The following is a 15480-nucleotide window of genomic DNA, read 5'->3' as shown; positions in this document are numbered from 1 at the left end:
TGGCCTCATTCAAGAATTGTTTTTGATCTAATCTGCAGGAATCAATAGAACAGGCAAATCCCTTATGATACACCAGATTTGGCTCGATTATTGATAGAGTAAATAGATTTCTTGAAATTTCTCTTCTAATTCAAAATCGTAGTGTAACGTATATCCTCCTCTATTCCGGTCATGGAATAGATGAAATAAATCAAAAACTAAATTTTTAGAACTGTCCATGCGTTTATTTACCATTCCTGGGCGAAAAAAGATTTTGAAAAGAGAGAACTTTTTTCAGATAAAAGATGGTTGAGATCAAGTTTTACCAAACACCTTTGTGCATTATTTGGACAAAAAAATCTTTTGTCAATCACAAAATGCTCAGAACATTCATGTTCAGAACATTTCTCCAGGCGCGATATGACAACAATCCTCTGGTTATTATTTTTAGGGAAGTTGCTAAAACATTCTGCAAGATGGAAACTCATACAGTTAAAAATGCACCATCTTCTGATCATATTAGGTTGCAATGGAAGTTTGGGAAGTAGATACCACTGTATTAGACATTTCAAAGGAAGTATTAGCTCGGTAAACAAGGAAAAACTCTGATACACATCATACTGAAATGCCTTGCCAAAAACATCATACTGAAATGAATTCAATCAGAACTTCAGTAACATTAATGTTGCAGAAATGATAGGAAAACATCATGTATAAGCTATATGGCACAATGTGCCAAGTATGACACTTCAATCAAGGGCAACTGCATTGGACAAAAGAATCAAGGGCAACTTTGGAAGGTTGCTGGTATGGACCCTTGCTCATGCTACAAAATATAAGGATAGAAAAAATATGGATAAAAATTCATCACCTCATTTATCACTATGGTATAGAAGTCAAAAACAGGAACCTTGCATTCCGAGCATAGGACCTATATTTTCGAATTCAGTGTGAGTTTGCTTCTCAATTCCTCCAGTTTTACCCGAGCCATTGAAAGGACAAGTACCTAGCTTGCTGTAACCTGCATATTTCCTTTCAGTAAAGACGTTATTTTCCTGCAGAACAAGAATCTGGGAGGCTCTGCAAAAACTTTGCCCTTGCAGCAGGATCAGTGGAAAATCGACCCAACACAGCAAATGTGGCCGTGTTGCTTCCAAACTTCTCAATTCCTCTTGATATCATACAGGTGTGATTTGCTTCCACAACTACTATTATGTCTTCACCTAAGAGCGACGAAACAATCTCAGCTATCTGCCTTGTAAGTCTTTCCTGGACTTGGAGTTTAAAGCCATAAAAGTGTACTACTGATTGCAATAGCGCTCTTCCAACTGGATTCAGTCCATCCAAAGAGTAATAACCAATGTGCACAACACCTTGAAAAGGAAGTAGATGATGTTCGCACTGGGACCAGAACGATAAATTGAGCTCAGAGCAGATACCATCTTTGAAATTACCAACCTGACCAGGATGAATTCGAGTATCTATTCTACTTCGAACAAAGCCATTCAGTTTCATCTCCAAATTCGAATTACTAAAATTCATGAACCACTTCACGAACCGAGATGGTGTTCCTACAAGTTCTTCCCTTGACGGGTCTTCGCCCAGAGATTTGAGTATCGAAAGCACAGCATTTGTCATAGCTGAATTTGCTTGTCCTGACCTGCCACAAGATTGAGACGGGCACCATGATTGGTCGGAGAGCCTTGGGTGGGCACTTTCTATGATGATACCTCTGAATTTCAGAAGACTTAAAAAATCAGTCCAAACATCAGCTTTTTCATCCTCAAAAACACCAGAACCTGAGGTGACTAATATCTTTACCCATCCTTGGGGAGTCGAGTCGAGAAAGGCTGTTTCAAAATTTGGGAAATGAATATGTGAACACTGTAGAACCACAGCAACACCTGTTGGCTTAATTCCATGCTGCAAAGCAGCGCAAATTTCATTGGCAAGGCGCTGTGGACTTTGGAGCCGTTTTGCAAAAATATCAGCCACCCGAGAGAGCTTGCTTAGTCCTACAACCCTTTGTCCCGATGGAACATAACCTACATGACACTTGACCTGGAAGGGGAGCAAGCAAGACTCACAGTATGAGAAGAGATCAAGATCTCGAACAATCACAAGCCCACCAACTCCTCCAGCCTGACCACTTCCACCTTCCAATCCAGCTTCAGGGAATAAAGCTCCATGAACAATATCGTTCACCTTTTGTTTGTAACCTTCATTCAACATAAAAGATGAAAGACTAGAGTCAGACAGTAGTTTAAACCATCAATCAACCAACCCAGGTACAATTAAAAATATCAACATTTTTCATCCTATTAGAAAGATGTAGATGTCCTTCGCATGCAGAAGGTTGAATTCCATAGCTAACTAGCATAAAATAGAAAGACACTAATGACTTGGACTGCTTTGTTAAAATGTTAACAGGTTTTTGGTGTTAAAAAATTTGCAACAAAGAGAGCTCTTCAAGTCCTCAGAAGCAAACATGAGGCACAATTTTGACTTATGAGACAATTATAAGTTGTTTCAGCCTAAAACAGAAATCCAGCGCCAACTAGCAATCAAAAATTTAAACGTAAAATGCAGAAAGGAACAAGGGATAAGAAAAGACTGTTTCTTTTAACAGACAAGATGGGCATAAAAGATTTCGTTTGACCAAACTAGCTACTCCTGGAAAATGAGAAAGCTTGTTTGTCTGGTTAAGCTAATTCCATCACCCTACATATTCTCTTTCCGTTTATACATAGAGGGACAAAGTGTTCATGGTTGCAGAATCTTCACTAAAGAAAAAACAAACAAAAAAAGATCAATTCATTAAAATCTGGATACTCCATCACTATTGGTTGCCAAACTTACTTAACTTTCAGCTAAAAATCGTATTTTTGGGCACTTTCCAACAAGGGCAACACATAAACAAATAGTACGAGACAAATACTATTTCAGTACTACTACTTACTAATAGTAATTTATTATTATTTGTCTTCAAAGAAATACTTTCAAAATCCAAATCCAAACTAACAAGCCAGATGCACATGCTCCACTTTCCCAGATCTCATGGACAGGAAAAATGAAGCAGATCCATAAAGAGTCAAATCCAGGATTTGATCATAATGTCTTCGAGTTCGGAATTCTACCACAGCACATTTGATTTACTGGATTCGAAATCTATTAAGTGAATTTTTAACATACATACAAGGTTCGAGCCAAAGCTACTGGTGGAAAACAAATAAAAATCAAATCTTGAGCAGGAAAAAAGTTAAAAATCCAAAGGAGCGTAAATCAAATCTTTAGTAAATTTACAGATATATATACAAGGTTCGAGCCAAAGCTACTAGTCATACTCTACATCCGGCCATTGATAATCAAATCTTGAACATATTAAAACATTAAAAATCCAAAAGGGTGTAATAAATTTTCACCTCTTGTTCCTTCACGAAGAGCCTTAGCAACACGAAAAGGAGTTTTTTTAATGCCTTCTCTATTAATATCTTCACCCAAACCTTGCAAAAGGACTTTTACAGCATCCTTAATAGCAACAGTTTCAGGCTGAACCTCAAAGCCAAGCTCAAGATTTACTTCATTCTCTATTTCTGAATGATAGTGCCCTTCATCTAATGCGCCCATTGAACACAGAGAAATAAATATTAACAGATCTTAATACACAATTAACCACCTGAATATCAGGTGATGAAGAAAATTGAATCTGTTACAAGGAAATAAAAAGAGAGAAAATATTGAAGAAAGGATTTTAGCCAAAGATTCCAAATTTGAGACACTCAAATGAGGAAAATTTGACCAAAAATTCAATAAAAGAGATACGGATGAATGGGAAGTGTAGGGCTCTTATTTTGAGAATAAAAATAGAAGAGATGAATGAGGACGAGATGTGTGTATTACTACAAAAACTTTACAGCAATTTTAAAAATATATATATAAAATTTTGAAAGGAAAAAAAAAACGTAAGGTTATAGTTGATATTGGAATGTGTGGAAGGCTACACCTATTTCTGTCATTATATATCATAGATCTGGGTCGGTCAAGTGATCTGGTATATCCAAATATATTCGCCAACAGTAAAAGGGAAGAGAGGAATTCACTATTAAAAAGAGGAAGAATTGATAATAATTCTCTCTTAAAAAAGGGAAGAAATAATAACAAATGCTCTTTCTTTGTCCTATACAGTAAAATAGATGTTTGTGGTTCGGCCTTTCCGTGGATCCCGTACATAATAGGAGTTTATTGCACCGGACTGTACTTTTTTTTTCTTTGTCTCACTGTATGCGATACAGTTAGTATTTAAAGAGTCAAAAAAAATACTTAGCATGACTTTTTATATACTTTTAAAATATTTTAATTATTGTAATTTATAGTATTTTTATATAGTTTTTAAATATATAAAATTTATTTTTAAAATTTTATGTTCGAATTCAACCTAAAATTAAATAGTTTGATCCTCGTGCTCTAAATCATACAGTATAAAATGGGACAAAGGGGAGTACTTGTTGATACTCACGAAAGCTACATACTTTTAAGGTAATTGCGACTAAAACTTTAAACATATCGCATTTATGTGATAGTTTCATATAAGTTCACAATAATCTTGTCAAAATAGTAGCATGGCATAATTATTTTTATAGGTGGTTATCGAAAAATAAGCAGCATTTGTAAAGTAATTAAAAAGTTGCACTATTTAAAGGGAGATAAAATCTAGACAAGAATATCCTAACTGAAACACAGAAAGTTTTAGCAGATTATGAAACTCTTACATATAAACTTCCAGCATATTATGTTAGAACTCCAACACATGAATTTCCAGCACATAATGCTAGAATCTCATATATAAGAAATTTGAACTCCAGCAATGCTGGAATTTTCGGATTTTAAGGGTATTTCTATTCATATTTTATTTTATATGAAAAAAAGAAGCTAAACTTCAATTATATTTGAAACTATAACTAATTTATAATAAGCAATTGTAAATCAGGCTATTTCTGATTTTTCCAAATAATCTTTTAATAGTCCTCGATGAATTACCTAGTGGTTAACATGTGGTATTACTCATTTGGACATCTTAAGTTCTAATCTTAATCGTAATATTTGATGGATAGTGTTTGACCGAAAAATGTAAACCTTCGGTTAAATTAATTAATTTTATGTAATGAGAGGTTAAACCTAGTTAATGATAATATCTCTAGATTTAGAACTAGTTAACACAGGTAAAGTAAGAATAGTGCTGGTGGGAAATTAAATATAGTGCGTATTTAATATTCCAAAAGACTTGAGCAATAATGGAGGAACATCAAGCAATAAATGGCATTAGTATAAATAAGGAGAACGATTCACCTACTATTGAATGAGGTGGATGATTCTTCTTTCTACAGTGATGAATGACGGACAAATCCTAGTATATTGAAACTATTCTCGGATCTGATGGAAAAATATAGAATAATGGATGGTAGAATCATAGTAAAAAGGTAGTATTTGTGTCTTTTCTAGAGAGAGTCTTCTTCTCAAAAAGTGTTCTTATCAAATGAATATTACATGCCCTCTACCCTTATCTTTTTTTATATTTATGTGGGACATATCCCCAATCAACCCTAAAAGTACAAGTACAGAGAATATTCAACAGAATATTCTCTTAAATATCCTATTACAAAAACTAGCCGTTAGTGCTCTATTCTTGATACTTGACCTCGACGGTTATTGACCACCCGGCTACGAGCTCCACTATTAACTAGTTGACCTCGGCCACATCATTTTTCATAACACCACTTCATGCTAAATTCCATTGGGGTAGATTTTGACCTATACAGTTAGTCCCTCCGCTAATTGAGGTCGACCCTGGACGACCTCGATGAGTGGACTCTGTTAGTTAGGGTTGAGAAGTTTAGGCGAGAAGGTCGAGTAATAGCGTTTCGGACAAGGCAGCAACGTGACCTTCCGTGCGCCACAACCTAGGGTCACATCGATTCAGAGTGACGTCATGTCATCATGCGTTATTATTACGCGTTTTCCCCATACCTTGCGTCATTTCCTGTGCCACTGCCGCTTCGATTCCTGAGTTGGGTAACGACGATTTGCTTTCTCGATATTGATGCCTGAATTCTTATAAATAGGGATACAAAATCCTTTGCCTTATTCTTTGCAATCTAAATATTGGATCTTGATACCTTCTTCTTTCTTCATTCAGAATCCTTGCCCTCTTGATCCTACTTCTGTACTTTTGCTTTCATTGATTCTGGTGGCTTCTACTACTCTTGACTCTTCTGTGTTTGCATCTTTTTTATTCATAAATAAAGATGGTTAACGTGTCTTCCAGTTCTAGGGGGTACCTGACCTTGTTCCCTTGGCAGTGCGCATGCCTCCCTATGACGATGGAGTTGCCATTGTTGCTGAAGATGATAGCTTTCCTACGGTGGAGGAAATAATCCCCCGTAGTGAGAAGGCTAGATCTGACTTTTGAAAGATGCTCGAGGACGACCCTGAGATCTCGAAGTCGTTGATGAAAGAGGTGGGCCTTGCCAAATTTAGGGATAAATTCAAAATTCCCGCCCATATAGACCTAGTTCCAGCAGGGCGTGACGTGGTGCAAATACATCGCCCTGGGTATTGCGCTTTATACGCGTACACTTTCCCTGTCGGTTATTCTTTTCCTATCCTTCCCGTGGCCGAGGAGTTCTGCCGCTATTACCGCGCCTGCCCGGCCCAACTCTCTCCATATATCTACAAACTCATCCGAATGGTCTCGAAGTATGCGGAGTTAGCCGGGGTCGGGGTGACCATTTGCCACCTAATGCACCTCTTCACCCCTAGATTTCATAGGGGGACGATGCTAGAGCTTCGCCACCAGGGCAGCAAATGTCTAGTGGTGAAGATGGACGACAAGGCAAACCGCCAGTTTTGGCTTGATTACTCTGAGGACGTGGTGTCAGTGCAAATGGGTTCCCCGAGGTTTGGAACTACGCCCGTAAGCATCTCTCTCCCCCTTTCTCTCTCTTTCTTTTTGTATTACGCGTTGGTTCCGCTAATTTAAATTATGTTGACATTTTGTCTTCTCTCCAAGTAGCCGAGACCGAACCCCCTCCTTTGGTCAAAGATATTCACGATTGGGTTAGCCGGGTCCTCCTTCATACAGCGGGGATTTGCGAATGGCCGGCCTTCCTCAAGAAGTTCGGGCCTGCGCCTTCTGCGACCAGTGAGTCTACCTATTTTGAATCTTTATTATCGTGGCCTTCTAGTCGCTTGATTCTTATTGTTCGTGGGGACCGACCTCTTAATCTCCTTTCTTTCTTCTTTTGTTTTTAGCCCGGGGGTCCTCGAGGAGATCGAGGCCCCTGCTCCTGCGTTTCTCCAGAGGAACACTACAACAGAGTCCGCCCCTGCTGTGACTGTGGCTAGGCCTGCCCGACCATCCACTTCCATTCACCTCCTATTTCGGCTAGATCGGCTCGATCATCGACGGCCTCAGTACCAGAGACTCCGGCCTCCCCCTTGCTTCATTTAATAAATGAAGAGTCATCACCGAGCGAGGAGGATTTGTCCTTCGTAAAAAGAGGTCGGTGGACGTCGGCGATGGGACAATCCGAGCCGTAGATTCTACAAAGAATGATTGCGAGCCAGCCGCCGCCGTGCCTGAAGAGGGTGCAAATCTTCTGTCTGAAGTCCCGCCATTAGCAGAAGCAGCAAAGAGCGTGCCCCTTTTTTGTTGCCGACGTCGGAGCTGGTGGGCTGTCCGTGGAGGTTCCGGTACTATGCGGCGAGATGAGTTGTCGTCCTCGTGGCCAGTTGATGTTCCCACCTCGTCTACTGATGATGGAGGTAAGGGGGTTTCCGAGGACGGTTACGATACGGGCTCCGATCTTGATCTTAATGAGGTTTGGATGCTGAGCGAGGGGTTTACTCGCGTTGAAGTTAGGTTAGAAGGGTCCTCGCGGACCATCGTGGTTCTTATGGATCGGGACCTACTAGTGAACACAGAGAATGTGATTCCCTCCTTAGATCCTCTTTGCTCTGATGTGGAGGGCAGGATCCTCGAGAAGTTGGATGATTCCATACTATAGACGGGTATTGTCGGCCTCGCCCTTAGGGTAAGTTTCCCGACCTTTCTAGTTTCTGTGCCTTGAACTTTATTTTTGTTCTTTTGCTTGACTTTGATTTTATTCTCCTCTTTTTCCTTAGACCATTATTCTGGATATCGAGAGTGCTCGCCGGGAGGAGAGGCGTAAGGCCATTTTCAAAAAGATGGAGCGGAAGTACCGTGAGTACCGCAATAAAAAACGCGAGATCTGCAGGCGATTTGGCGGGAGTGGCAACTTCCAAGCTCTTTGAGACTAGTTGAAAGAGAAAGATGATGAGTTGGTGAAAGTCATCGGTAAGTGCATTGTCCTTGAGGGAGCGCTGAGAGAGAAAGAAGAAGAGCTCGAGGTGAGCAAAGGGGTCGAGGCCCAATGTGTCGATCTCCAAGCTCAAGTGATCTCGCTGCGGGCCGAGCTTGAAGAAAGTCTCATCAAAGCAGATGCTCTGGGTAGTGATCTCTCCTAGACGAAATCGGACTTAGAGAAGTCGAAATCGGATTGGTTGGCGGCTTTAAGGAAAGTGGAGGCATTAGAGGCCGTAATCTGCGTTCTTCGTTCAGAGTTGGCGAGTGATTTGGAGACGATGAGGCTTAGAGAGGAGCGACTCGACGAGCAGATAGGGGAGTTGGAGAAAGAAGCTTCGGGCCTTAATGAACGAGTCACCGCCCTTGAGGCCGAGAAGGCCCAATTATCGGCTCAGTCGTCCTTTTCTCGCACTTCTGCCTTTCCTGACATTCCGCGGGATCTGTATGAGATGTGGATCCACGCCGAGGCCCAATGGAATATATTTAGGGACTTGATGGTAGTAGGGAAAGTTTGAGGCTGACTTCGATGATGCTCGTGCTAAGGCACGCTCAGCTCGGACTGCTTGTGGCTATGATCCTGCTACGCCGGAGGCTGTGACGGCGAGGAAGACATAGGTATGGACAGGATTGAATAGGATGCCTGGTATGAGGATGAGTATCCTAAGGGCGGTGGCGATGGTACTGGCGTAGAGGCGGGTGAGGATGACCTAGGCGGTCAGATGGATGGCACTGCTGGGTTAGGCAGCGAGTAATTGTTTCTCTTTCTTTTTGCTTGTAATTTTGTACATGTTTTTGTGGGCATCAGTTCTAGCCTTTTTAAAGAATATATTTTAAGTATGAAATGCCATATTTGTTGCTCGTACCTGACTATTTTCCTTCTGTTCGGGCTTGTATGTCTCTTTCTTTTGTTTTGCCGTTTGGTCGCTTTAGTCATAAAAACTTGGTTTATGTGTTGAACGAGTTCAAAACACAACTCAATTTTGGTCATGGACGAAGGCCAGTAGGTGTTAATTCAAACAAGGTCGAATGTAACCTATACTTAGTTAACTCGAGACGAGGTCAAATGTAACTTATACTTGGTTAATTCGAGCAAGGTCGAATGTAACTTAGCTAAGTCGAAATGAGGTCGGATGTGACTTTTATTTTATTATGGCCGAGGACCAATTAGGTGTGAATTCGAACGAGGTAGAGTATAACCTATACTTAGTTAATTCGAAATGAGGTCGAATGTAACTTCTATTTTATTATGGCCGAGGACCAATGAGGTGTTAATTCGAGCGAGGTCGAGTATAACCTATACTTAGTTAATTCCAGCGATGTCGAATGTAACTTAGTTAATTTGAAATGAGGTCGAATGTAACTTTTATATAATTGTGGCCGGGAGCCGAGTGGGTGTTGATTCGAACGAGGTCGAATGTAACTCTTACTTAATTGATTCGAACGAGGTTGAATGTAAGTTTTGTTTCTTTATGGCCGGGGCCGAGTAGGTATTGATGCAATGTTTCTCTGGCAAAAATATGGGCGAACTTCATGCATTTGTGTTTTGTTCATATACTTGGAGAAATTTACATGTTTTCTGGGCTAGCATTCCAGTCCCAGTCTATCTAGTCCCTTCATTGGGCGACCTGGAGAAGTGTTGAGAGGTTGGGCAATGAACTATCCGTCCAGTGCCTTCTTCCGTCCGCACTTCATATTAAAGTGTCCCCCTTGTCGCCTCGTTAAAAACCTTCTGGAGAAAACCCAGTTGGGACAAAACTCAATTGAGGGAAAAAAGAGTACGACTTGGAGAACACTATTCCTCAAAAGTTGAAGTTCTTGAGATGGGCGACGTTCCAGTTGTTTGGTAGTAGTTTTCCTTCCATTGTTTCTAGTTGGAATGATCCCTTGTTTGCTGTTGCCGCGACTTTGTATGGACCGTCCCAATTTGTTCCCAGTTTGCCTTCCCGCAGGTCTTTGCTTGCTTATGTTTTAGCTTTGAGCACGTAGTCCCCGACATTGAGTGGTCTGATCTTGTCCTTTTTGTTATAATAGCGTTCTGCCTGTTGTTTTTTGGGAGATCATCCTTATGTAGGCCATATCTCTCCATTCTTCGGCTTTATCGAGCTTTTCCTTCTGCTTTCATCGTTCCTCGGCCCGCTCTCATGGGAATATATCAAACTAGGCTCTCCGACCTCGACTAGTATTACCGCATCAGTCTTATAGACTAATGAGTAGGGCGTCTCTCCTGTGCTCCTCTTCAGCGTTGTTCGGTAGGCCCAAAGCACTTCTGGTAATAACTCCGGCCATAGTCCCTTGGCGTCCTCGAGCTTTTTCTTCATGATGTTCAGTATTGATTTATTGGAGGATTCCGCTTGCCCATTGCCCACGGGGTGATACGGTGTCGAGAGTATTCTCTTGATATGCCACTTCTCAAAAAATTCGGCGACCTTTTTTCCTGTAAATTGGGGTCCGTTGTCGCAACTGATCTCTTTGGGGAGGTCGACGCGGCATACGATGTTTTTTCATATAAAGGCGATCACTTCCTGTTCGCGTATCTGGGCAAATGCTCATGCTTCTACCCATTTAGAAAAATAGTTAGTTAAAGCCACAAGAAATCGTACGATACCTCCACTACAAAAAAACTAGATTTAGCTAGGAACGTCGTCGCTAATCTGTCGCTAAATCGCTTGTAGCTAGCGGAATTTCTTGATTTGTCGCTAATCCCTCGCTAAATGAGATTAGCGATGAATTTTTCTGTTTAGCTACAAAATTTGTCCGTCGCTAAAACCAGATTTTTTTAGTAGTGCTCGCCCCGCAGGGAGGGGGCTGACGATGTCCATTCCCCGCTCTATGAACGACTAAGGAGAAGTGACTGAGTGGAGGTGCTCGCACGCTTGGTGGATCATTGGGGCGTATTTTTGGCATTGCTCGCATTTTTTCACGAAGTCTACGGCCTCTTTTTTCATAGTGGGCCAGTAGTAACCTGCCCGTATGAGACATCTGACCAAAGCTCGATTGCCGGAATAAGCTCCAAAGTGGCATTCGTGGACTTCGTCAATGACACGCTGCGTCTGATTCGGGCCTAAGCACTTCGCTAGGGGGCTGCCATACGTCCTCTTGTATAGGTCGTTATGAATGATGTTGTACCTGGGTGCTTGAATCCGAAGCTTCTTGGCTTCTTTTTTATCATCTAAGAGTAAGCCATCCTGCAAATATGTAACAATACGGTTGCGCCAGTCCCAAGTTAGATTTATGGTCCTTACCTCGATTTGATCTATCGATAAGTGGAGGAGGGTGACCATGTTTCTTTCTCCGATTATGTTTTTAGTGGATGCTGCTAATTTGGTGAGGCCGTCTGTTTCGACGTTTTATGCTCGAGAAATCTGGTCGAGTTGACGTTCGTCAAACTCGGGTAGCAATTTACGGATCTCGGCCTAGTATTTTTGTAACATTTGCTCTTTGATCTGGAAATCCCCTGTGACTTGGTTGACGACGAGTTGAGAGTCGCAGTGTAGTACGATCCGTCTCGCCCCGTACTTGAGTGCTAGCCCTAATCCTGCAATCACGGCCTCATACTCGACTTATTGTTAGTCATATCCGGGCACCTTATGGAATGGCAAATCATTTTGCCTATCGGGACTTCGAGTACAAGTCCCAGTCCGGACCCTGACGCGTTAGAAGCGCCGTCGGTGTACAAAATCCATAGATCTTATGTTTGTGAAGAAGCATGGATGGCTTCTTTTTCGACTTTGGGCATTAGTTTTATGTTGAAGTCGGCGGCGAAGTCGGCAAGGACTTGTGACTTTATCGCCGTTCGCTGTTGATATGTGATATCATGCTCGCTTAATTCTATGTCCCATTTGGCTAACCTGCCCGATAGCTCGGGCTTATGCAAAATACTTCTCAAGGGGAAAGTTGTGACTACCGAGATGGGGTGGCACTAGAAGCAGGGTCTAAGCTTTCGTGAAGCTACAACCAAGGTCGGGGCCAATTTTTTGAGGTGGGGGTACCTCGTCTCGGCGTCGACTAAAGTTTTGCTAATGCAGTAGATGGGAGATTGCGTACCTTTATATTCTCGGATCAGGATCGCACTCACCACTACTTCGGATAAAGTGAGGTAGACGAGGAGGCGTTCCCCAAGTTCTGGTTTGGAAAGCAGCGGCGGTGATGACAATTAAGCCTTCAACTCCTTCAGGGCTTTGGCGTACTTTCAGGTCCATTGGAGGCCGTTATCCTATTTGAGTACGCCAAAAAACCTGTGGCATATGTCGGATGATCGCGAGATGAATCTTGACAGGGCGGCGACACGGCCAGTCAACCTCTAAACCTGTTTTTTGGTGGTTAAGTGCTCTGGTATTCCTTCTATGGCTTTGATTTGGTCGGGGTTGACCTCGATGCCTCGTTGTGATACTAGGGAACCCAAGAATTTTCCCGAGGTCATGCCAAATGCACACTTTCGGGGTTTACTTTCATTCTGTTTCGCCTGAGTATATCGAAGGCTTCTTTCAAGTGGTCGATATGATCTTCTCTCCTTTTGGACTTGACCAACATATCGTCTATATATACTTCCATAGTCTTGCCGAGTTGATCCTTGAACATTTTGTTCACCAACCATTGGTATGTCGCCGCTGCTCTTTTCAGCCCAAAAGGCATAACTCTGTAGCAGTACGTTCCTTGATGGGTGATGAAAGTGGTTTTCTCCTGATCCTACTCTTCCATGAGGATCTGGTTGTAGCTTGAGTAGGCGTCTATGAAGCTTAGCAGTTCATGCCTGGCCGTTGCATCAATGAGCTGGTCGATATGAGGTAACGAGAATGAATCTTTGGGGCATGCTTTATTTTGATTTGTAAGGTCTACGCACATTCGCCACTTCCCATTTTTCTTTTTTACCATGATTACGTTAGCGACCCATTGGGGATATTTTGACTCCCTGATGGAGCCATTTTCCAGTAATTTTTCGACCTCCTCGCGCATTGCATCGTTTATTGAGGAATTGAACTTCCGCCCAACCTGCCTTGGGGGGAAGGGGGTAGAATGGGTCGACGTTCAACCTGTGTGTAGCGATCTCCTTCGGGATACCTGGAATATCTGCATAGCAAAAATCGAGCAAGTCCGCATTAGTAGTTAAGAATTGATGGAATTTACCTGGTTTTTGAAGCTTGCAGCCGATGTAGGATTTCTTGCTGTGGTCGTTATCATCACGCTGGACGGGGTCGAGGTCTTCTATGGTTGATTCCGTGGCTTCTACTGTTTCAGGATCTCTGATGATGTCATCTCTTTCATCACAGCTCAACCTCGGCCTTTTTAATTGTTATGCCTCTTTTGCTTTGCCTTTCATTTGTTGGGTGTTCGTACAATCCAGGGCGATGCAGTATCATTCTCAAGATGTGCGTTGTTCTCCTCGTATGCTGAATATTCCCCATGGCGTTGGAAATTTGATAACTTGGTACAAGCTGGAGGGGATGGACCTCATGGCGTGTATCCAAGGTCGGCCTATTATGGCATTGTACGCCGTGTGCTGGTCCATGATGTATAATGCGGTTTCTAGAGCGACGCCACTGGCCAACTAAGGGAGTGTGATTTCTTCGAATGTTCGTTCAACTACATTGTTAAAACCTGTTAGCGTGATGCTACGCGGCACTATCTTATCCTCGAGTTTCATTTGTGCAAGTACTCGAGGGTGGATAATGCACGCTCCGCTCCCATCGTCCACCACAATGCGTTTCAAATCTGTATATAATATCGTAAAGTGATAACAAGGGCATCATAATGAGGGAAAACCAAACCGTGGGTATCTGACTTATCGAAGATGATACTCTCTTCGAGTTCGTCATACGGTTCGTAAGTGATCGACCATTTGAGCTTGTGGGTTGTGGTAAAGTTCATGCTGTTTATTGAAGCATTGTCGTCGTACCTGATCACGCCCAACTATCCCTTATTAAAAGAACAAAGCACTCGCTGCAAATATATTCCGGTTAACAAGTCTGAAGTCGAATCCCACAGGGAATTAACCTATCGATCACGGCTATTGGACTCACAGAAATTCACGTATTCAATCTTCAGAGATGTTTGAGTAACAAAATGGGTATTTATTAACTAAATATTACGTAATAAAAATGCAATAATTAAGAACTAGCTATAAACTGGTTGTAAGCAAGAGTGAGAATGGTCTAAGGTTCTGATTTCCCCTGTTGTCGGAATCGTTTCCGCTATGTTTGCTATAAATTTGCCTAAGTCTTCTCTATCGATCATGAGCACTCTGACTGTCATAACTCTCTTCCGAGTTATTACAACAATTTACTAGACATATTCTCCCGAATTACGCTAGCTAGCTTTTAAGTATAGCTCACTTAGATCGCACCCAAGGTTTCGTTATCCCTAATCCCACCTTTAAACCCTTCGTATTGATCCCTCATATACGTTAGGAGTGATGATGTTCAACAACAACCTAAATATATACTCTCTCCCGAGTAATACACACTAAATAGGAACAGCTAATTGAGGGCCCTTCAATCAACATCAATGAGCATATAGGTGAACAAATATAGATAATACGATGGCAAATCTATATTAACATAACGAGAAAATCATCCTTCAACAGGTTCCATCAAAACCCTAGATTGGGTATTTAGCTACTCATGCTCATAGTAACAATTCCACAAATAGTTTGCATAATCAATACAAATTAAAGATGAACGAATGTAGAATTCAATGATAATCTCCATCCGAAATAGTATCCCTAGGTCTCCGGTGTGTCAAAAGTCCTCCAAATAGCATTTTTACATGTATTTATACCAAGTAGGGTCGCGTCCAGACAAAGCACCCTTTCCTGCGCGAATTAGGACTTCGCTCTGCAAATTTTGTACAGCCATGCCGCACGCTGCGTCGCACAGTGCGGCGCGGTAGTGGGAAACTTTAGAGAGTTGATTTCTGACGCCTGTTGTGAATTTGCACTATTGCGGTGCACACTGCGGCGCAGTAGTGCAAATTTCTCAGAGTGAAATTTTTTCTCTTCTTTTGACATCCAGACTTGGTACACGACCTCCAAACTATGGCTGCTTATCGGGCGGATCGGGCGGTTATTTACACTTAACGGTTTGGCTTATCGGTTATTGGCTTTTAAATGTTTTAATCCGCTA

At 41.9% G+C, this 15480-nt stretch overlaps 1 protein-coding gene across 1 annotated transcript; it reads right to left on the bottom strand.

Moving 5' to 3' along the window:
• Window positions 1-594: 594 nt before the first annotated feature.
• Window positions 595-3976, bottom strand: LOC109238966 (GTP cyclohydrolase 1). The gene is made up of 2 exons (XM_019405463.1): window positions 3402-3976; window positions 595-2198 (listed from the first exon to the last, which is right to left on the bottom strand). The coding sequence occupies exons 1-2, from the start codon at window positions 3604-3606 to the stop codon at window positions 1027-1029; spliced, it is 1377 nt and encodes a 458-aa protein (XP_019261008.1). The 5' UTR covers window positions 3607-3976; the 3' UTR covers window positions 595-1026.
• Window positions 3977-15480: the final 11504 nt, after the last annotated feature.

The sequence above is a fragment of the Nicotiana attenuata genome, unplaced genomic scaffold (genome assembly GCF_001879085.1).
Source record: "Nicotiana attenuata strain UT unplaced genomic scaffold, NIATTr2, whole genome shotgun sequence".
NCBI classification, from domain to species: Eukaryota; Viridiplantae; Streptophyta; class Magnoliopsida; order Solanales; family Solanaceae; genus Nicotiana; species Nicotiana attenuata.
Note: the sequence above shows the minus strand (reverse complement) of the source record. Positions and strands in the feature narration are given on the sequence as shown.